Source organism: Phialemonium atrogriseum (genome assembly GCF_030411735.1).
Source record: "Phialemonium atrogriseum strain 8032-3 unplaced genomic scaffold QBC33scaffold_7, whole genome shotgun sequence".
Lineage (NCBI taxonomy): Eukaryota > Fungi > Ascomycota > Sordariomycetes > Cephalothecales > Cephalothecaceae > Phialemonium > Phialemonium atrogriseum.
The window spans coordinates 56,146-73,286 of NW_026848144.1; the positions used below are offsets into that span (position 1 = coordinate 56,146).

The window sequence follows — 17,141 nt, forward strand, 5'->3', positions numbered from 1 at the left end:
CATGCGGGGATTGTCTTGCTAGCGCATCGGCATATCGCTGTCCCTGGATCAAGGTTTCTGTAACCTACCTAGATAGATGTCTCTCTATTTTGATAGAGTATACCCGAGGCAACTTGCCTTGGCAAGAAACGCGCATACTTATTCTACATACAAAACACAATGATATGTTAAGGGAGCTACGTAGTTAGGCCACGACAGCACCACGGACTTCCCTTGAAACCTAGTAATTATCTGTAAACTCCTGTGATTGAAAGAGAGGTTCATTTCACACGCGTGTTCGGCCATGGCTGATCCCATTGTTAATTAAATAGCACCAATTCGCAAGTGCCTATAGATCTCAACTCACGATAATTATCCCGGAGGTTCCGGTCGCCTGTTCCACCCTGTTCCACCCACCACCTTACTGGTCGACTCGAGTTGAGAAGGATTTAGGGAAATGGATAATCCACGCAGACTGAAATAGTCAATCTCTCTCTCTCTCTCTGTGTCCTGAAAAGCTAGTGGTAACGTGACCTTCATCGCTCTTGACTCAACTGTCGTTGTTACCTCTCCAACCTTTTGTAGGCAAATTAATGAATATAACTTTTCCAGCGTCGCTCATGGTACACACGCATTTGCGACATATATGAAGTTGACTAAAACTCAACATACTTAGAAGGGCAGTTTAATCTCAATGCCTGGATAACCCCTGAGCCCTGACCGCTTCCTGTGCCGTTCACTCCAACGCAGCCATTTCCTTCTCAGGATCCAAGCCCAGGTCTCCGAGGCCATAAGTGCTAGATTCGGAAGACTCATCCATGCCCCTCAACCACTCCCACGTATCCACAATCGTCTCCATCGCCGGCCTGACGCGCAGCCCTGCCTCAAAAGCCTTCGTGACATCCACATTGAAGCAGTACCCGTGCTTCTTCCCAGGCGGCATCCAGACAGGCATCTCCGTCCACGGCAGAATACCCTTAGCGAGGACCGTCTCGGGATCCACCCACCTCAGCTCCGCCCGCCCGCCCGTCACGGCACTGCACGTCTCAAGCAGCTCCCGCATGGTCGAGTGGCCGGGCCGGCTCAGCGTGTTGTAGACGCCCCCTCCGCGGGCCTCGGCCGCGTCGACCAGGAACCGCGCGAGGTCCCGCGGGTCGATGAACTGCAGCGGCGAGTCCGGCGGCCCGGGGGCCAGCGTGGGCCCGCCTCTGAGCATCCGGTTCAGCCACCACGGGATCCGCCCCTTGGCGCCCTCGTGCGGGCCCAGGATCAGCCCGGGCCGCGCGATGACGGTGGGGACGCCGGACGCCTGGGCGGCGAGCTCGCCGCGGCGCTTGTCGGCGCCGTACCTGAAGTCGCTGGTGTCTGGGTCCAGGACGGGCGAGTCCTCGGTAAAGTGGGGGTCGTCGTCCGGAAGGTAGACGCTGATGCTCGAGACGTAGATGAACTGGCCGATGCGCCCGCGGAGGGCGTCGACGGCCGTCTCGACGGCGGCGGCGTCGCGGGGCCAGGTGTCGATGACGGTGTCGAAGGCCCTGCCCTCGAGGGCTCGCAGGCCGTCTGGCGCTAGACGATCGCCGACGAGGGCGGTCACGCCCTCCTCGGGGGCCCTGGTCCCGCGGTTCAGGGTCGTGACTTCGTGGCCGCGAGACACGGCTTCGGCGACTGCGGCTCGACCGACGAATTGGGTGCCTCCGAGAACGAGAATCTTCATCCTGCTAGTGTTTACTTGCGGAATCGTGCTTTGTCGAATTCAACGTTGAGATCTGATAGTAAGAACCTGCTGTGCGAGAGTCAAGTTGTGAAAATTGGAAGAGCCGAGCAGGAGGTTGTGAGTAGCAGCCATTGAGGCAATATTAATCGTTGAGGGTTTGTTTGTGCGGGGAGGCATAACGATAGGCAGCTAGAGGTGACGACAACGATGATCGCCAGCCTGCTGCCTCAAGGATGAGGGGCCGTGTTCCACACATGAAGTCACACGGTCGAATATGACCCCGATTTCATTTCAGGGGTATTGGGAACTTCTGCTGCTAAGCATGGGATACTTTTTTCTTAGATTGCGTCTCGAGATATTCTGAATTTTGAGTGACCAGCAAGTCAGCAGCGATTTTGACGTGGGGAGCTTGTAGAAGCTACCTAGGACACTACTCTACTATTAGCTGAGCGAGCCTGTAAACAGGAGCTCTCCCGAATCACTCCATGTCCAACATCTTCGTCCTTGATTGGGGGTCATAATCTCTCTATCCGGCGGGATTCACCCACACACATGTTACAGGCTCTGCCCCCGCAAGACGGACCATCATCAGCCGTCGAAATCCCATATCTTCTTCAGCCGTGCCTTCATCTCCCAGTACCCCTCCACCCACTTCTGCGTGTGCCCTTTCATAGGAGCGACCCCGGCTGCCTCGAGGTCCCTGTTAACCCAATCGACCAGCCCCTTGACGTAAGCGATCTCGTCCCCGGAGCCGCGAAGGCTGTGGAACCCCCTGCCGACTCCCCGATCGCGGATGCGCCCTTCGTACTCCTCCCGCATCTCCTCCCGAGGCGGGAGGTGCGCCTGCCCCGCGAACACCCGCGCGATGATCTGGGACTGGAAGTCGAAGAGCGAGAACGTCGCGATGTGGTACGGCACGCCGACGAAAGCCAGGGATGGGTCCTCGATATAGAAGATGTCCTTGTGGAGATTGTGAGTCATGTCACCCTCGGCAGTGACCAGCAGGTTTGGTCCGGCTTCGGCGGCGGGGGTCGAGTCCGAGTGGAGTTGCTGCAGGAAGGGATACGAGATTATATAGCCCGTTGCTACTATCACGTAGTGAATGTCGGTCAAGACCCGCCCATCATTGAGGACGACGGTGCCGGGAATGGGGTCCTCGGAGGACAGCGACTGCCCCGCCGGATCCTCGCTGTCAAAGACGTAGCTCGCCACCTCGGTCACGCGCTCCGAGTTGGCTGGCAAGAGAGTTGCTGGGAGATCATATGACCCCCCTCGAACGCTCTGGTAGATCCTGTTGGCGATCCCGTCCAACTCTCGACATATATCCAGCGACGAGACTCCGGCGCCAATAACCAAGAGGTTCTTCCCGGCATAATTTTCCGGCTTGCGGTACTGTTTCGAGTGGATCACCCTTTCCTTGAAGGCCGACTTCCACTCCTTCAGCCCTGGCGTATCGGGCACTCGAGGCAGGTTGTAATGCCCAGAGGCAAGGACCACCGAGTCGAACTCCCAGTATTTTTCAACCAGCTGAGAGGCTCCGTTCCGCTTCTCGAGCGAGATGGTCCGCACCGTCCACGTCTTCCCGTCTTCCGACTTACTCACCTCGTCGACCCGCGTGTTGTAATGGGTAACGTCGTTGACGGAGTGGTCACGGGCGAGCATCTGGACATAACCCTCAATGTTGTTCTGCGTCGTGTTCTCCTCGGTCCCCTCCGGCCACGGACTCAGGGCGCTGACCATCAAGCTCGTGGGGACGTTGTTTGTCAGGCCGGCGTAACAGGGCCCGGGCGGCGAGAAATGTACCTCGAGGGCGTCGCCTGTCAATGGGCTCTTTGATGGCGGCTGGTCCGAACTCTCCCCGGGGGACTCCGGGGGCGGTGTCCTGTAGGCATACTGGCCAGGCGAGGAGAGCTTGTAATCCCCGGCCGACGGAGTCTCACTCGGGTAGGATGGGTCCTCGGTGACTCGCTCGTCGAAATGCCAGACCCCTCCCGCAATGCTTGACCGCTCAAATACGGTAACGGACAGCCCCTGCTTGAGGAGGTGGCCGGCGGCAGTCACGCCGCTAATCCCCGCTCCCACCACTGCGACCCTTGATCCCGGTCCAAACGTGACATGTGTGCTTGGAGACGACGCAGACATTGGATCGGAAAGTTTGCAAATCCGTCTGCCTGTCCAGAAGTAGTTGATAGGGTCGAGAAGGCAGTCGAGTAAATGCAATCCAAACCCCAACCAGACGGTCCGTGTCACTGTATTTCTCCTTTACGTATATCCCTCCCTGAATTGCACTGTAATGGTCGAGTGATATATCCTGGGGACGACCAGCTCTCCAGATCCCCCTCCATTAATAATAGCCAGATGCAAGTGAGCACGCCATCCGTGACCAGCTATTGCGCATAGCGTTGGTCATCCTTTGTCTGCAGGTGCCAGCCCGGAATGGACGGAAATAGCAAAATATTGCGGCAGGTACTACATTAAGGCGGTTTGCGTCTTCGACGCTGCATATCGCTCATTCTCCAGCTAGGAGCAACATATGGCGTAGATTTGAACCTGAATATCACTTCAGTCCGGATGTCCCGGACTCAGGAAGCCTCCCCCCCAACTGAGTAGGCACGACAGTTAATCGCAAAATACATAATAGTATGGTGTAGGCTCGCTGTCTAATCCTAGATTTTGCCCTGTCTCTGCATGAGCTGCCCTTCAACCATCTACGCGAGGTTTGGATCAGCCGCTGTGATCAGTCGATGCTCTCCACAGACCGCGTCTTCTCCTTCCTCTCCCTCTGCTGCAGATGCCTTATAAGAAGCGCCGTCGCGACCATGGCGGCGGACAGGGCGACCATGGTCGAGTACCCCTTCCTGTAGACCGGGGCCTCGACCTGCTGCCAGATGAGCAGCGGCAGCCAGGCCTGGACGACGTAGGCCATCTCGTTCATGCTCGCCGTGACGAGGGCGCGCTCCTCGTTGTCACCGGCGCAGATCTCGTGGGCCCACGCGAAGGTGAGCCCGCTGACCCCCGCGATGAAGCCCGTCAGCAGGAAGGATGCCCACTTCCAGGCGTCGGGGATGTCCCAGGCGGCGAGGCTGGCGTTGGCGATGATGTTGACGCAGCCGGCGAAGATGATGGGCGGCCACCTCGCGCCGCGGAAGACCGAGTCCGAGGACCAGGCGTAGATCAGGGTCGAGATGACGGAGATGGCCGCCGTGATGGTCGGGAAGGTGTTGATCGCCGTGACGCTGTACCCCTTGGACTTGAGCCACAGCTGAAAGGCGGGCTGAGTACCGGTGCCCGCGCCGTTGTTGAAGAAGATGTACAGGGCCGTCAGGGTGTAGATGTGCCAGCTGGTGAAGATGTTGCGGAATTTTGACCGGGTGTACGGCGCGCGGTTGGCGCGGCCCTCGAGCTCCATGCGCCTCCGGGCGAGGGCCACCTCCTCGGGCGAGAAGTACCAGGCCCGGGTGATCTCGGGCAGGTCCGGGAGGATAAAGAAGCCGGCCACGGCGATGGGGAGTGAGATGACGGTGTCGACGATGAACAGCCACTGCCAACCGCGGAAGCCGTTGCGGCCGTCGAGGTGGTACACGGCGGCCATCAGGTAGCCCGAGAACATGGTCCCGATGGAGCTGCTCGCGTGGAAGATGCACGACCTCTTCGCCAGCTCGTCCTTGCGGTACCAGGACCCGATGATGTACTGCATCCCCGGATAGAAGGCGCTCTCCGCCAGCCCGATGAAGAAGCGGAGAACGTAGATCTGCGTCACGTTGGTGCACTTGGCCAGAAGGATGGTCAGGACGGCCCAAGTCACTTCGCACGCGGGAATCCAGATTGACGGGCGGATCCGAGTCAGAAGGAGGTTGCTATTAACAAAGTTTCCTTCTGTCAGGCTCAGGCCCTTGGCTTCTGGGGTAAATCATTTACAACTGGACATCTCCCCGCCGTCCTGCTCACCTTGGGATCTCGCCAATGACATATCCGACGGTCCAGCATGTCTGCATGTAGTTGAGCTCGTTGCCGAAGAGGTTCAGGTCCTCCTTCATGCCCGAGACGAAGGCGTTGTTGATGTTGATCTGGTCAAGGTACTTGATGAAGTATCCCAGAGAGGCAAACGTCAGGAGAACAGCGTCGAGCTTGAACAAGAATTTGCGCTCCTCGGGCGACTTGTCGAGGGTATCCCATAGATAGGATTTCCAAGTTGCCTTGGGCTCGGCCTGCACCAATTGATCTGCCCTTGTCACTCCTTCAGCGACACTCTCGGATGAGGAGGGTATTGGGTGTGCGGGACCCTCCAAAACCAGATGCTTGTCGTCGCCACTGCTAATAGCCATTGCGCCGGGCGGGTGGGTGTAACAGGCTTAGGTCAGAGACGGGAGTTGCTGTTGCTGTTGCTCACGGTCGTGGATGTCGATGTGAGTCTTGACTATTCTTAGTTGTATACGAATGCCAATTTTATATGTTCGAGGCTGGGCCCGTTGGATGATCCAACCTCCGCGGTGACCGTGCAGCATGAAATCCCAGTCATCGTCAAATATCATCATCTGCGGGCGATTGACCCCCAATCCCCCGCCCCCCAACTTTCGGTTCGATATCAATTGCGTGCTATCGGGGGTGTCCTCGATAGGAAATAACCGTTGACAAGCCCTGCGTGGTTCGGAGAGGTGGCTGGCAGGCTGCAGTGATGATTGCCCGATTAACGATTGAAGCTGCGGCCGGATCCGTGGGGTCAACAGCTCGATTGCCAGACTGGGTCGGGTTGTCGTCAGATTGGAGATGTGATATTACTTTCTGCTGACACCCGTATCTCCCGGGTGACACTGCGGCGGAGCGAAAGGGTGTTGCGATGACCGAGCACACAATCGTTCCAACGTATCGCGCAACTGCATCTGCACCAACCTTCAACAACTGTTGATGGAGCCCCGCATGAACTCTCTTGTGAGCTTATTAGAGCCGCCGTTAGGATTCCATCGTAATACGCGCTGCATATTCTGCCATCGATGACACAACGCGCCCTTGGTTGGTAAGCACTGACCCCGTGAAGACCACCATACGGGATGGAGACGGGGCAAGATAGAGATATGCACCACGCCCGATGCCGTTGCTAGCTTTTTAAGTCCACCAGATCAGCTCGTGAACAAAGCAAAGCTGGCAAAGCTGAGACATCAACGTCGATGATACTGGCCTGACAACATCTCAACTCTCCCGGAACACGAACACCTCTGCGAACATACGTCACAATGGCCCCCGCTCCAATCGATTCATCCATCACTGACGTCGCGGAGCCAAGGAAGGACAAGCTCGGCCTCCCGGAGCCAGCCCGCGCAAGGCTGGAGAAGGCCGGGATCGACCTGTCTCAAGGATATCCCTACCGGCCGTCGCGGCCCCTCTATTTACAGGACGCGTACAAGATCCGCGACGTGGAGCGAGTCCACGAGGATGCAGGGGCGCGGGCGGACAAGTCGAAGAAGAACCTCTTATCCGCCGCGACCAAGGTCACCGACCTGACCACGCACATCGGCACCGAGATCGAGGGCCTCCAGCTCAAGGACCTCACGCCCGAGCAAAAAGACGAGCTGGCTCTTCTCATAGCCGAGCGTAGCGTGGTCTTTTTCAGGGACCAAGACATCACCCCGCAGCAGCAGAAAGAGCTGGGCGAGTGGTACGGGGAAGTTGAGATTCACGTAATTGGGGTTTCCCCCTCTCCCCCTTCTCGGAAAAGCCTTGAAAAATGCTGACCCCATCCCCGCCAGCCCCAAGTCCCTCAAGTCCCCGGCGTCCTGGGCGTGACGGTGATCTGGCCCGACCTCCAGGCCACCGAGTTCCCCGCCAGCTTCCGCAAGCCGGGCGGCGCATCGCGGTGGCACACGGACCTCGTGCACGAGCGGCAGCCGGCGGGGATCACGCACCTGCACAACGACACGGTGCCGCCCATCGGCGGCGACACGCTGTGGGCGAGCGGGTACAGCGCCTACGAGAAGCTGTCGCCCGAGTTCCGCAAATTCGTCGACGGCAAGCAGGCCATCTACCGGTCGGCGCATCCGTACCTCGACCGCGACGACCCTACGGCCGGGCCCAGGTTCATCGAGCGGACGCACCCGCTCGTCCGCGTCCACCCGGCGACGGGCTGGAGGGCCCTGTGGGTCAACCGCGCCATGACGGACCGCATCGTCGGGCTGGACAGGGCCGAGAGCGATCTCATCCTCAACTACCTGTACGACGTGTACGAGCGGAATGTCGACATCCAGGTGCGCTTCAAGTGGACGCCGGGCACGAGCGCGTTGTGGGATAACAGGTGAGACGAGTCAGTCCCGTACACCCTGATCGCCCTTTTTTGCTGACGAGGGGGGAAGAATCACCATCCACAACGCGAGCTGGGACTATGGCGGCAAGCATCCCAGGCACGGGACCCGCGTCACGTCGCTGGCGGAGAAGCCTTACTTCGACCCCGACGCCCCGACGCGGCGTCAGGCGCTGGGCCTACTGGATGAGGATGAGAAGACGGCCTTGGGGATTGCGACAGAGAAGTTGAAGGACTTCTCTCTCTGAGAATGGGCTGTGCGAGGCCGGAAATGACGGAGGAGCAATGGCTGGCCACGACGCCGTCCGTGACGGAACGACGTCTTGTATGAAATGATTGCTGCCATGCTCGAGGAATTACCTGCTCTGCCTCACACTTGGTCGAAGGCTGCTTTCGCACGGGGCATTGATGTGTCTAAGCAAGAACTCTTCTGCTTCCTTTAACATCGTATCCTCCATGTTTCGGGTTCAGTAATGAAACTGCAATTCCACCCATTTGGTTCAGCGATTTAGAGTCTGGGGTCGCCCTGCAAGAAACAATTATCGCCAACCTTGGAAGTGGAGTGGGCAGGGGCAGGCTTGGGAAAAAGATATTCCCGTCCGTGTGTTTTGGGCTGAATGGAGGCCCAATTGAGTCTCTTCCACCTCGCTTTCATCTCGCGTTCGAAAGCATGCGTTGGTTGGGAGCTGCCTGGCCCCGTCAGGCCAATGTTGATTGTTTCGTCCCGCAAGACAAAGACGGGACTACCGAACAAGAACAACATGACAGATAACAGACGGCTCGGCAGCTCTTTGATCGCGCGGATGGGAACAAAACAGGACGGCGAGCCGTTTGCCTCAACTGTGACTCCATGCATTCTGCCATAATTCCCACGGTGAAGCTACGAGTAAATAATAAGGGCCGACTCGCCTTCTGTTTATCTCGCCACTCGCGCCGGGGTGCGAGTTCGGCCGTTCAACCCAACCAAGGACCCATCGTGCAGCTTCTACCACAGCACTAGCCACTCCGGACAAGCACTCAACGATGGCGGCGGGCCACCTCGAGCCCGCAGTGCGCCAGAGGAGCCCCATGCCCAACGGCTACGTGTTCGTGCCCAAGGGCGACGTCTACATCACGGCCAACGTCCGCCGACGGACCCACGCCGCGGGCTCGACCCTATACGTGGTGACCAGCGAGGACAGGAAGAAGCAGCTGGGCCTGCGCTGCCCGGGCGCCATCCACGAGGCCGTCCTGGCCGACTCGCAGGCCACCGCCGCGGCGCGCGCGGCGGTCGTGCGCAGCCGCGACGAGGTCGCGGAGCGGACCTTCGAGGAGGCCATGCTGGGCCTGTTCCCGAACATCCCCAAGGCCGAGGTGCCGGCGATCCTGAGGCGGACGCTCGAGAAGCGGAGTCGGAGGGTCGGGAGGACCGGGAGGCTCGAGATGGAGGCGAAGGTGCGGCTGGCGGTGCTGGCGCACATACGGCACGGACATACCCCGTACCATGGCTTGTTGAAGGACGGGATGCCCCGCCATGCTGCCAGGCGGAAGATCGCCAGGGAAATCAACAAGGTTGCGCTGCAATGGGGGCGCGAGTCGGACGCCCCTTTGGTTCGCATGCGAAAGGACAAGAAGGACCACACCGAGAAGGAGGAGGAGGCTGGGAATGCAGACGAGAAACGAGCCAAGAAAGCGGCAAGGAGAACAACTAGGAGAGCAGCCAGGAGAGCAGCCGGAAAAGCAGTTGCAAAAGCAGCTGTGCAATCAATTGCAACACGGTCTTTAAGACTTCGCTCTGGAAAGCGCGTCGAAGTGCCGGAGGTGGACGTGGATGCAGAGGAAGAAGAGGAAGAAGAAGATGGGGACCAGTACATGGACGAAGACATGGACGATGAGGACGATTCTTTTATTGTTGAGGAAGACCTCGAAGACACTGACGATGACTGGACTCTATGACACGGCCGGATGCCACTAGTACCGCAGCGGGAAAGCGGGATAAATGGACAAATGATTACCTCGACACAGGGTCTCGAGGAGATCGGACGCCAACTGGGCTCACTAGCCCACAGAGAACGGACGGGAACCGGACGTGGATGGTGTTGTAAAGTGCATGCATGAGCTGCGCACGGCATAACCGCTGTACTGGGTCTTGTTCTATTGGGTGTATGCGAGGGTGGCTGTTGGCCCGCTAGACCCTCTGTCCAACGGTCGAGACCCGAATCCGGCGTGTTGCCAGCCCCGCCGCAGTGCGGGTGCAGCGATAGAGCTGAGTGTAAGACAGACGGTCAGCCGGGCAGTTAGGCAGTCTGTGTATTTATTCATGCCCTCAATTCCAGTAGAATCTTCAAGTAGATGACGTATTGGGAAAATCATGACAATACTTAATGAGGAGGATCAAGGATCACGGCCAAAATCTCGAGGGGCTTGTTGTGTGTGGCACGCCCGCACATCCCCACGTACTCCGAAACTCCGCATCGGGCGTCCGGAATGTGGCATCACTTTTACCGGCGCTCTGGGTCTGGCGACAGTCCGAAAGCGATTCAAGATGAAGAAAGATAAGAACAAGTTGGAACCTCGAGACTTTTTTTGGTCTACCTGCCTTTGCACTCAGTCTCAGCCAGCCCAGCCCCGTACTCAGCTGCCCGACGTAAAACCAACTTAAACATCACCGAGGATCGCAAAGACGAGATACGCAATGGCTTCTGCTCCGACTGGCCAGATCACCTTCGAGGGTGCGTCACATACTGAATGATTGTGAAAAGCAAAGGCAGAGAAACTTACAAGGGACAGATTTCCTCGGCCTCAGTGCTGCCGCCTTCGAGTGGGCGGACAGCTACGATTCCAAGGACTGGGACCGGCTAAGGAAATGCATCGCCCCGACTCTTCGGGTAAGTTGCATAATGCCCACAGCTTTCATTCCTGCCAGGCAAGCAACACGACTGACCAAGGGGCTCCCCGAGCTTGCAGATCGACTACCGCTCCTTCCTCGGCAAGCTCTGGGAGGCCATGCCCGCCGAGGAGTTCATCACCATGATCTCGGACAAGAAGGTGCTGGGCAACCCGCTCCTCCGGACGCAGCACTTCATCGGTGGCGCGTCCAAGTGGGAGAAGGTGTCGGACACCGAGGTCATCGGCTACCACCAGCTCCGCGTCCCCCACCAGAAGTACACCGACGTCACCCTGTCCGAGGTCGCCGTCAAGGGGCACGCCCACAGCCACAACACCCACTATTACCGCAAGGTTGACGGCGAGTGGAAGTTTGCTGGCTTGAACCCCAATATTCGGTGGTGCGAGTACGACTTCGACCAAGTCTTTGCGGATGGGCGGGAGACCTTCAGTGAGGACGCCAAGAAAGACGAGGTTTCTGCTAGCGTTCTTGAGGTTGCCCAGCCTGGGCCCGAAGTTGTCTGAAGGGTTTCTCTATAGTAACAAGGTCAAATCGGAGTGTTTCTTCTTCTGGGACTGTTCGTTGAGACTCGTAATATCCATGATTCGTTACCTTTTAAGTGCCCGACACTACCAATTTATCTTCAAGTGCACGGACCCACGAGCAGACCCATGCGATCGGTGATAGGCTCGAGCTTTTTGCTCAAGACAGACATGGGTAGCCTCCCGCCACTTACTTGCTTACTTTTGTGAAATGATAATCGCAAGGTAACAGGGCTTGCTTGCCCCGGGTAAGCATTGGGTCATTCTCGAGAAGATGCGCCAGTTTGTGGATCACATTTTCTCCTCCTTCTTCGGAGCGACGGGCTGGAACAGAGACAACAGCTACTCGGAGCTGAACGCGACAGCACTCGGTAAGACCAAGAGACATCCCATTTGTTCCCCAGCTTGTCTGTTTGCAAAGATCTCTACCCCAGCGGAACACAATCTCACTCTGTGCGCCCCCCAGAACTCCTCAATTTCGACATCCCCCACGGCCTCAGCTTCACGCTCTCGTCTCTCGCGACCCCGAAATTCGCGACAAGCTACCAGCTCGGGACCCTGGGTGCCGTCGACGGCTCCCTCGCCTACCTATACAGCTCGACGCCCCTCCGAGACGTCGTCGCGCGGTCTGACCGGATCCCGCTCCCCGCGCTCCTGCGCTCGTACCGCCAACTGAGCGACCCGCTGGGCGTCCGCAAGCAGCAGGCCTGGTCTTCTCCGTGGCGGTCGGACGGCGGCGGGGTCCCCGATTCGCAGAGCCCGCCGACCTCGGCGGGTTCGCCTGGGGGCGGCACCGGCGCCCCGGTGGGCGGGAGTCGTGGCTTGCGGGAACTCCTTGATGGAAATTACCTGCTCTACGGCCGCTTGTACCTCCCGCAGTCAACCCTCGAGGCATCCCTCATCAAGAGGCTCACGCCGGCGTTGCAGGTGCAGATCGCCGCCGTGAGCGACGGGTCGCTGCGGAATGGCGGCACAATACTGGCGTGGACGCAATACGACCAAGGGAATTTCGGCGTGGAAGGATTGGCTTCGACAGATGGCGGTTTGCTCGGGCTGCGAGGCCTCTACAATTTCGGCGGAGATGCCTCACCGACGGGCTCTCCGGCACCGGGAGCTGGCGAGGCCGCAGAAAACGGCAACGCCGTAGAGCGGGAGAGGATCTATGGCCGGTTCAGTGTCGGCGGAGAGCTCTACTACGGGACCTTGAACAAGTCTGGAGGCATGTCGTTGGGGGCACGCTTCGCTACTCTGCCGGCCCACCGGGGAACACCGCTTACGGCAACGCTGACGATCAATCCGCTCATGGGCAACATCAGTGCCACCTACGCGGTACACACCCGGCAATACTGCTCGTTGGCGACCAGTATGAACTTCAACGTCTATAGTTATGAGAGCGATTGGAAAGTGGGCATGGAGCTGTGGAGCAAAAGACGACCTGGCGGATTCCTTCTCGGAGTTGAACCCGACCCGACCCCACCGCAACCCCATCGAGAGGAACGACCGAAGAGGAAGGAGAGGAGTTTCCAGGCGAAACTGGAGTGGCGATTGGACGAACCGGAGGCCGAGGCGGCCGCGCCGGCCAGCGTCGGAGATGAGGGCGAATATCTGGGTCTGTTGAAAGCGAGGATCGACCAGAATCTGAGGATCGGGCTCCTGTGGGAGGGTCGCGTCCAGTCGCTAATCTTCAGCCTCGGAACCGGCATCGACTTGCATAGGCTGGACCAGGCATTCCGGACAGTCGGGCTCCAGATCCAGTACTCGTCGTGATGCGGGATATGCCAGGTACCCGGACGGACATGATCTGGGTTTCGTGCCACTGCTACTCCTCCCGCCTCTCGCGCTGCATCGACCGGTAATCGAGTGATCCCGGAGAGGGTGGTCGCAACCTAAACCATTTGCCATGGAACTGGTCATCACCCGGCAAACCGGCACCCAGTCACTACCATGCGAGACGAGACCCTACTCGCAGGTACACTACAGTAGAAAGATTCATCGAGGTATCGGAGAGAATGTGCCACGTTTCTCAAAACGGCCCCCTTCTACTTCCACACGGCGCAGGCAACTTGGTGCTCGGGTCCTGCTGTTTGATTGGTGGTGGCCAGGAGTGAGTGAATTGAACGGCAAAATGCGTTTGCTTCCCTATTACACGTCTACGACCAGACTAGGAAGCACACCACGGTACCTACCCATCCTGAGCCTACCAGCTGGTGGAGCGAGAGACACTTTCATGGGTCGCCGTCGCGGAGTCACTCGCAAAAGCTTTTAATGTCACGGCCTCCTCGCCGTTCAAACAGATACGTCAGAGACTGAGTGAGCCCTGGTTTTTAAAGAGAGGCTGGTTTTGGAAGGTGGGGGTTTTGATTCATGTGGGACTCTGTGGCTTGAGAACCCTGATGGACATGAGAACCTTGATGGGCACTTATGTGCCTCACTTTACAAGGGCCTCCCCGGCTTTTCCGTCGCATGGCCAATGGAAATCAAGGAAATTCCTCACGCATGTCCAAATCAGAATTCTCGCAGTGGGGGAAAGCGATTGAGGCTGATGGATCTGAGGGTTTGTTCAATGACCACAGCACCTGAAACAGGGGTAGAAAAGGATTGATTGACTTGAGCTGTTGGGGCTGCCATGTCTAGGCGATTAAGATTCTGTCAGGGCGATGAGAAGATGGTTATATATATGACTTGAGAGAAACTCGATGAGAAAACGAGCGAGCTGCTGCAGGGTAATATGGCGATGATGCTCACAATCTGATGTCGGGCTTGGAAGTGTTATATAGCGCATGGTCAGCGACGCCCCACCTACTACGTAGTAGAAGCAAAAAAATGCTTTATAGTACCTAGGTGAGTATCATTGATTGATTGGGCCGGTGCTGCCGCTGGCCAACAAGGTTCTCAAGCTTCCCTCTTCGGAACGGCGCCTCAACCGTGGGCTCATCCTCTCCTTCCACCATCCCACAACCTCTACGCCTGGAAGTGTTTCCCGTTAGCTGACGGGGCTGGCATCTTCTTCACCTTTGGACACATTATACGTGAATTACCGCCTGGGTGATCTTGTCCTCGCCTGTCATCTTCCATCAAGCGTATAACTCCATAACTCCCACCGAGCCAACCTTGTTCACGCTACGCAGGCCGGCCGCTCTACCCACGTTTCTTCCTTCATGTTATTTCGTATACGACCGTATCATCACGAACGGCATTCCAATATTACCTGGACAGGAGTCTCCGCCGTAATTTTATATCCCGCGCAGGCCGCATCGCAGTCTCGAGCCGCCGGAGTGACCGGACACGAATCGACGACCAGCCTCCCACAAACGGACTTACATCACCACTCGTTGCAAACAAAGTCCAAGAACGGCGTTGAAAGGAAGCCCCATTATTTCTAGAACTCGGGTAGTGATTGGACTTAACTTGATCTGGGTATGTTCAGCAACGTTCTTTTCCAGCTGCAGCAAACGGGAGGGTCCATGATCAAGGGGCTGGCTCGAACACTCCTTGGTACCCTCCTCCCACGCCCCTCCCCATGTCCCTCGATGCTTGTTTCCTCTCCTCCCGATACTTTTTCTGGTCTCTGAATGCTTGTTTCTACCTAATTCTGTTATTTGTTTGGATATCCTCCCCTGTCACATCATACCAGGTACACTGGTCTTGGCCATCAGGGTCCTCGATAGTTCGCTGCAGCCCTCCCACTCTTGACAAATTGCTTTCCATTCTTTTTTTTTTTGGATGGAGCGGCTCTTTTTATTGATCAGGGGTGCAATCTGTCCACATATTAACACGCTCTGCCCGCCGTCCGGCATGTCACTGACTTCCCGCTCCAGTCGTTCGTGTATCATCCACCAGTCCCAGACCAAGCAAACGGCACCCTCGGGAGGCGACACTCTTCTTTCCAGCCTATTTCTTGATTTGCCTGTGTTGGTTGGTGTCTCTTCAAAAGTCTTCAGCAAAAATTTAGAGCCACCGGCTTCTGTCAAGCTCGTAATGCTTGACCACACGTTCGCCATGGATTCGTTCAAGGCGCTGCTTGCGCCGCGCGCCAACGATGACGACGTCGTTCCCGAGTGCGAAGTTGGCGAGAACGACATGAGCTACTTCGGCCTGCGTGTAGCATCCATCTTCGTCATCTTGATCGGCTCCCTCATTGGCGCAGTCTTGCCCGTATGGCTTGCCCGCAGCTCCCGAATGAAGGTTCCGAAGCTGTGCTTCTTTGTCGCGAAGTACTTCGGTTCGGGTGTCATCTTGGCTACCGCTTGGATGCACCTTCTCTCACCAGCCCAGGAAGCTCTCGGTGATCCTTGCCTGGGCAATATCCTCCCCGACTACGACTGGGCCATGGGTATCGGCTTGATGACGGTCATGGTCATGTTCCTCATCGAACTGATCGTCTCGCGTTTTGACTTCGGCTTCGGCCACTCCCATTCAGACGATCACGTACATGACCATTCCTCAGACTTGCAAAGTGACAGCAGTGGGAACGATCTTGAGGCTGGCCACCAGATTGCTTCCGAGAGCAAGTCGCATAGCACTGATAAAGGTGGGCAGGTCCTAGGCCCCGCGAGCAACAACCGTCTCCCCGGTCTCCCCAACGACGTCAGTTACCCCCCTGGGGGAGAGGACCACCTCGGCCACGGCCGCGACCACGTCGAGGGCGATAGCCACTCGGCCTTTGCCGCGCAGCTGACGGCCATTTTCATCCTCGAGTTCGGCGTCGTCTTCCACTCCGTCTTCATCGGCCTGACCTTGGCCATCAGCGACCAGTTCATCATCCTCTTCGTCGTCATCATCTTCCACCAGACCTTTGAGGGCCTGGGTCTCGGCGCCCGGCTCGCCACGGCAAACTGGCCCGCCGACCGGAGGCGCTGGATGCCGTACCTCCTGGGCCTGGGCTACGCCGTCAGCACGCCCCTGGCGATCGCGATCGGCCTCGGCGTCCGGCAGTCGATCCGCACCGAGGGCGCCACCATGAAGATGGTGAACGGCATCTTCGACGCCATCAGCGGCGGCATCCTCATGTACACGGGGCTGGTCGAGCTGCTCGCGCACGAGTTCATGTTCAACCCCGAGATGCGGAAAGCGGGACTCCGCGTCCAGCTGTTCGCGTACGGCTGCGTCGCGCTCGGAGCCGGCCTCATGGCCTTGTTGGCGAAATGGGCTTGAGTGGGGCACGATTTGGCAACACAGACAAGTCTGTTGTTTATTTTATGGTCTTTACGGAACCCTTAACCGTCGTGGCTGCAATGGGGCATGCATTATTACCCCGGCCTGCGCTCGAGAAATTGTTGCTTCGGACGACTATGCGGTCCGCGGTACAGTTAGAAGAGCGAGTTGATCTCCCCAAGTTGGGAGCGAAGGGCAAGGTCACTGAAGACGGTTCGCGGTTCGGAGGAAAAAGTTCGGTTGGTTTGGCAAGGCAGTAGACTGCATGATACCCTGATGAGAGACGTGAGTGAAAATTTTCGGTTGGGGCGGACCCAGGATGCATTCTGTACATAACGTTGATCGCATAGACACGCCGATGCTTGAAACACTTGCATCGGGGAGTATTCTCGTACGCAGAATATCAATAACCATTAATGCTAGGAAATGTACCTAACGGGCTCAGTGTCGTCTTGACAGTGATGATCAATAATCATTAGCCGGAGTTGGACATGGATTACAACCCGGATGACCGTCATTCTAGGCCGAACCAGGTCCATCTCCAAAAGCAAAGCTACCTGACAATCTCAGGTATCTCCATATGTGGCCCCGTGT

At 57.6% G+C, this 17,141-nt stretch overlaps 7 protein-coding genes across 7 annotated transcripts; 5 read left to right on the forward strand and 2 right to left on the reverse strand.

Annotated features, from left to right (window-relative positions):
* Positions 1–641: 641 nt before the first annotated feature.
* On the reverse strand, positions 642–1,943 carry QBC33DRAFT_567993 (reductase). The gene has a single exon (XM_060430503.1). The coding sequence runs from the start codon at positions 1,691–1,693 to the stop codon at positions 716–718; it is 978 nt and encodes a 325-aa protein (XP_060285242.1). The 5' UTR covers positions 1,694–1,943; the 3' UTR covers positions 642–715.
* A 74-nt stretch (positions 1,944–2,017) lies between these two features.
* QBC33DRAFT_609780 (major facilitator superfamily domain-containing protein) lies at positions 2,018–6,018 on the reverse strand (the record flags this gene model as incomplete). Its single annotated transcript, XM_060432404.1, has 5 exons — positions 2,018–2,743; positions 2,783–3,815; positions 4,525–5,550; positions 5,642–5,943; positions 5,986–6,018. 5 exons carry the CDS (start codon positions 6,016–6,018, stop codon positions 2,282–2,284), a joined length of 2,856 nt encoding a protein of 951 aa, XP_060285243.1. The 3' UTR covers positions 2,018–2,281.
* Positions 6,019–6,924: 906 nt separating this feature from the next.
* Positions 6,925–8,233, forward strand: QBC33DRAFT_557088 (alpha-ketoglutarate-dependent sulfonate dioxygenase; the record flags this gene model as incomplete). The annotated part of the gene is made up of 3 exons (XM_060429782.1): positions 6,925–7,368; positions 7,438–7,979; positions 8,038–8,233. 3 exons carry the CDS (start codon positions 6,925–6,927, stop codon positions 8,231–8,233), a joined length of 1,182 nt encoding a protein of 393 aa, XP_060285244.1.
* Positions 8,234–8,639: 406 nt separating this feature from the next.
* On the forward strand, positions 8,640–10,357 carry QBC33DRAFT_532003 (uncharacterized protein). The gene has a single exon (XM_060427348.1). The coding sequence runs from the start codon at positions 9,009–9,011 to the stop codon at positions 9,918–9,920; it is 912 nt and encodes a 303-aa protein (XP_060285245.1). The 5' UTR covers positions 8,640–9,008; the 3' UTR covers positions 9,921–10,357.
* Positions 10,358–11,570, forward strand: QBC33DRAFT_532007 (Scytalone dehydratase). Its single transcript, XM_060427349.1, has 3 exons — positions 10,358–10,696; positions 10,755–10,852; positions 10,932–11,570. The coding sequence occupies exons 1-3, from the start codon at positions 10,660–10,662 to the stop codon at positions 11,373–11,375; spliced, it is 579 nt and encodes a 192-aa protein (XP_060285246.1). The 5' UTR covers positions 10,358–10,659; the 3' UTR covers positions 11,376–11,570.
* Positions 11,571–11,667: 97 nt separating this feature from the next.
* On the forward strand, positions 11,668–13,160 carry QBC33DRAFT_447551 (mitochondrial distribution and morphology protein 10; the record flags this gene model as incomplete). The annotated part of the gene is made up of 3 exons (XM_060424433.1): positions 11,668–11,764; positions 11,860–12,103; positions 12,152–13,160. 3 exons carry the CDS (start codon positions 11,668–11,670, stop codon positions 13,158–13,160), a joined length of 1,350 nt encoding a protein of 449 aa, XP_060285247.1.
* A 2,232-nt stretch (positions 13,161–15,392) lies between these two features.
* On the forward strand, positions 15,393–16,547 carry QBC33DRAFT_557092 (ZIP zinc/iron transport family; the record flags this gene model as incomplete). The annotated part of the gene is made up of 1 exon (XM_060429783.1): positions 15,393–16,547. One exon carries the CDS (start codon positions 15,393–15,395, stop codon positions 16,545–16,547), a length of 1,155 nt encoding a protein of 384 aa, XP_060285248.1.
* Positions 16,548–17,141: the final 594 nt, after the last annotated feature.